We start from the raw sequence: 2,704 nt of genomic DNA, 5'->3' as shown, positions 1-2,704 counted from the left end.
ACCCTTCCTACATCAACAATATCAAGAACATACATGTACACCTTTTAGTTCAAGCAACACAACAATCAACACAATGTTCGTAGCAAATTCATCTCTGTATTATGGCTTTCTTTTGCACTGTGAGATGATTTCGGTAATCCAAGCCTTATCCCTCACCCTCTCTCTCTCTCTCTTTGTGCACGCATGCACGCACATGCATGCATGGACAGAGGTTCATACCTGTGCATAGGGCACTAGAACAACACTAGCATGCTGCACAAATTGGAAGTGGTGTAAAAGATTGTACTTGAAAAATTCGAAAGCATAATTATGAAACCTTAATAAAACCATGCTGACCTTTAAGATCTCCCCCCCTATATCGAGCAAGGACATTTACAGAATGGGGGTTAATAAAGGTTTTCCTGCAAAAAAGGCATGTAAATTATCCAGCACAAGTTTGGCCATGGCGTGTCTTGTCTCCCATGTGGCACTTCCAGCATGAGGGCTTAGGACCACATTGTTCATGCTTAAAAGCTCCTTGGGAACATGGGGCTCATTCTCAAACACATCGAGACCTGCACCTCCAAGTCGCTTCTCCACAAGAGCTTCGACAAGTGCACTTTCATCAACAACAGGACCTCGAGCAATATTAATCAATGTCCCTTCCGGCCCCAGTGCATCAAGCACTTCCTTGCCCACAATGTGTTTTGTATCTTCAGTTAAAGGGCAGGCAACCACTAGAACGTCAGAATTTGCAGCCAACTCCGAAAGCTTTGAATAGAAGGGATAGCTGACGCCCGGCTTTTTGCTCCTCCCGTGATAAGCAACAATGTTGTCAAAGCTCTCAGCCCGTTTTGCTATTGCCATTCCAATCCGCCCAAGGCCAAAGATACCAAGCCGCAAACCACTTGCCTGCGGACAAAAACAAGAGCTCCAATCACCCTACCTACAGATAACATCCTTACTTTCATAACAAACTAGACTCCCAAAATGAATCTAATTCCAATGCTCTTTTACATTAATGCCACTGCATACGAGTCCCAGATACTTTTGATAACATATCTTTGGATACGTCCATCACATCCATGCCAACTTCCGGGTCAGTTTAAGCAGTTACCTTATGCCTCATGGCTACATAACTATACTCCGAATGTATTTGCAAACAAAATTTCAATGACAGTTCTGGGCACAACCATATCAAGTGTTAATACGCATTTGGCATCGATGTATTCTTAACGGCAGGCGTCTGATTACGCATCCAAATTCCATTCTTCCTAATACAATAGATGCACTTAGCAGGCAGCTAAATCCCCCCATCCCCCCCGGGGGGCCCCAGATGTGTGCATATAGAAACAACCAATGGGTCCAAAAGCTGGTGCATGAGAGAGACCCATACCTTCCTAGCAAGAGGAAACATTTGCTGCACCCATTGTCCAGACCGAACAAATTGATCTGCTTCACAGAGGTGACGGCGTACGGCAAGCATAAAAAGGATGGCAAGGTCGGCAACATCATCATTGAGCACATCAGGGGTGTTCGTGACTCGGATGCCATGGCGGCAACAGTAGTCAAGGTCGATGTGGTCTATGCCAACACCATGGTTGGAGATGATGGCTAGATTGGGCAGGGATTCGAGGAGGTGGAGGGGGAGCTTGTGAAAGGAGACCAGGGCGCGAACGTAAGGGGCAGCATCCTGCAAGAGGGAGGCCTGGGAATCGTCCCACAAGCGAATGACGTCGTAGCGCTGCTCCAGATCCTCCTGCATACCTAGCACCATAGGAGCTTGCACCAAAACGTACTCTTTCTTCTGCACGCCATTGGCTTCCATGGCCCCCAGATTACAAATGAACTTGGATCTTGATCGAAGTTAAGATGAAAAGCTTTTTGGCCTAGGCCCTCAACTCGCTCACATAGCAAAGTTCCTTTTCAGAGAGGCAGTAGAGGGACACAACCTACCAACATTTTTTCACTTGGTTAACCCAGCAGCATTTTTTCAAAAGGCCATCACCATAAAATTCCAGCTGGAAAATTGCAAAACTCAAATGAGCACATAAAAACTAGAAAATTCCATTGGGACAACTACACAATGCCCTATCAACTAGAGCTTTTCCTATCTTGCGCTCAGCTTTAAGGAAGGAGAGGAAAGACACTCGGCCTCAAGCTGACCGGCCACTGTATGTGTTATTGCAAAGACAGAGGAACTCCACAAAGCAACTACCTACTACAACTCAGGTACTCTCTCTCTCTCTCTCTCTCTCTCTCTCTCTCACACACACACACACACACACACACAACACAAGGAAGTGTTGTGGAAAGGAAGTTGTGGGATGTTATGAGGGTCTAGGGTGAAAAGGGAAGGCATTAGTCCAAATGCATTCACCTATGCTTGCACCTTGAAGGCATGCCTCTTGGAGCGCATTGATTCCAAATTTGCCCAACCTGGCTTTGACGACTTGCTGACCTTCTCGTGCATATGAGAGAGAGTGACTTCCTTGATGACATAGGGAGCATCAAAGATCTTCAAAAGAAGCGTGTGCAGCATGAGGCTAACTTGAAAGTTGAAAGAAGAGGAACAATACAGAAGCAATGGTGATGGTAGACATAATAGCAGAAGTGAACTCAGCAATCGACACAATGTCAAAGTCGCAAAAGACATAATGATGGAGATTGCAGTAGACATGATAGCAAAAGTGAACGCGAAAGGTGACAAGATGGTAGAAGTCAT

The 2,704-nt window shown here is 45.7% G+C and overlaps 1 protein-coding gene across 1 annotated transcript; it reads right to left on the bottom strand.

Moving 5' to 3' along the window:
- Positions 1 to 268: 268 nt before the first annotated feature.
- LOC147446761 (hydroxyphenylpyruvate reductase-like) lies at positions 269 to 1,881 on the bottom strand. Its single transcript, XM_086525936.1, has 2 exons — positions 1,376 to 1,881; positions 269 to 891 (listed from the first exon to the last, which is right to left on the bottom strand). The coding sequence occupies exons 1-2, from the start codon at positions 1,805 to 1,807 to the stop codon at positions 373 to 375; spliced, it is 951 nt and encodes a 316-aa protein (XP_086382062.1). The 5' UTR covers positions 1,808 to 1,881; the 3' UTR covers positions 269 to 372.
- Positions 1,882 to 2,704: the final 823 nt, after the last annotated feature.

The sequence above is a fragment of the Adiantum capillus-veneris genome, chromosome 12 (assembly GCF_014529385.1).
Source record: "Adiantum capillus-veneris isolate H3 chromosome 12, ASM1452938v2, whole genome shotgun sequence".
In the NCBI taxonomy this organism is placed as follows: domain Eukaryota; kingdom Viridiplantae; phylum Streptophyta; class Polypodiopsida; order Polypodiales; family Pteridaceae; genus Adiantum; species Adiantum capillus-veneris.
This window is presented reverse-complemented; position numbering and strand designations above follow the sequence as displayed.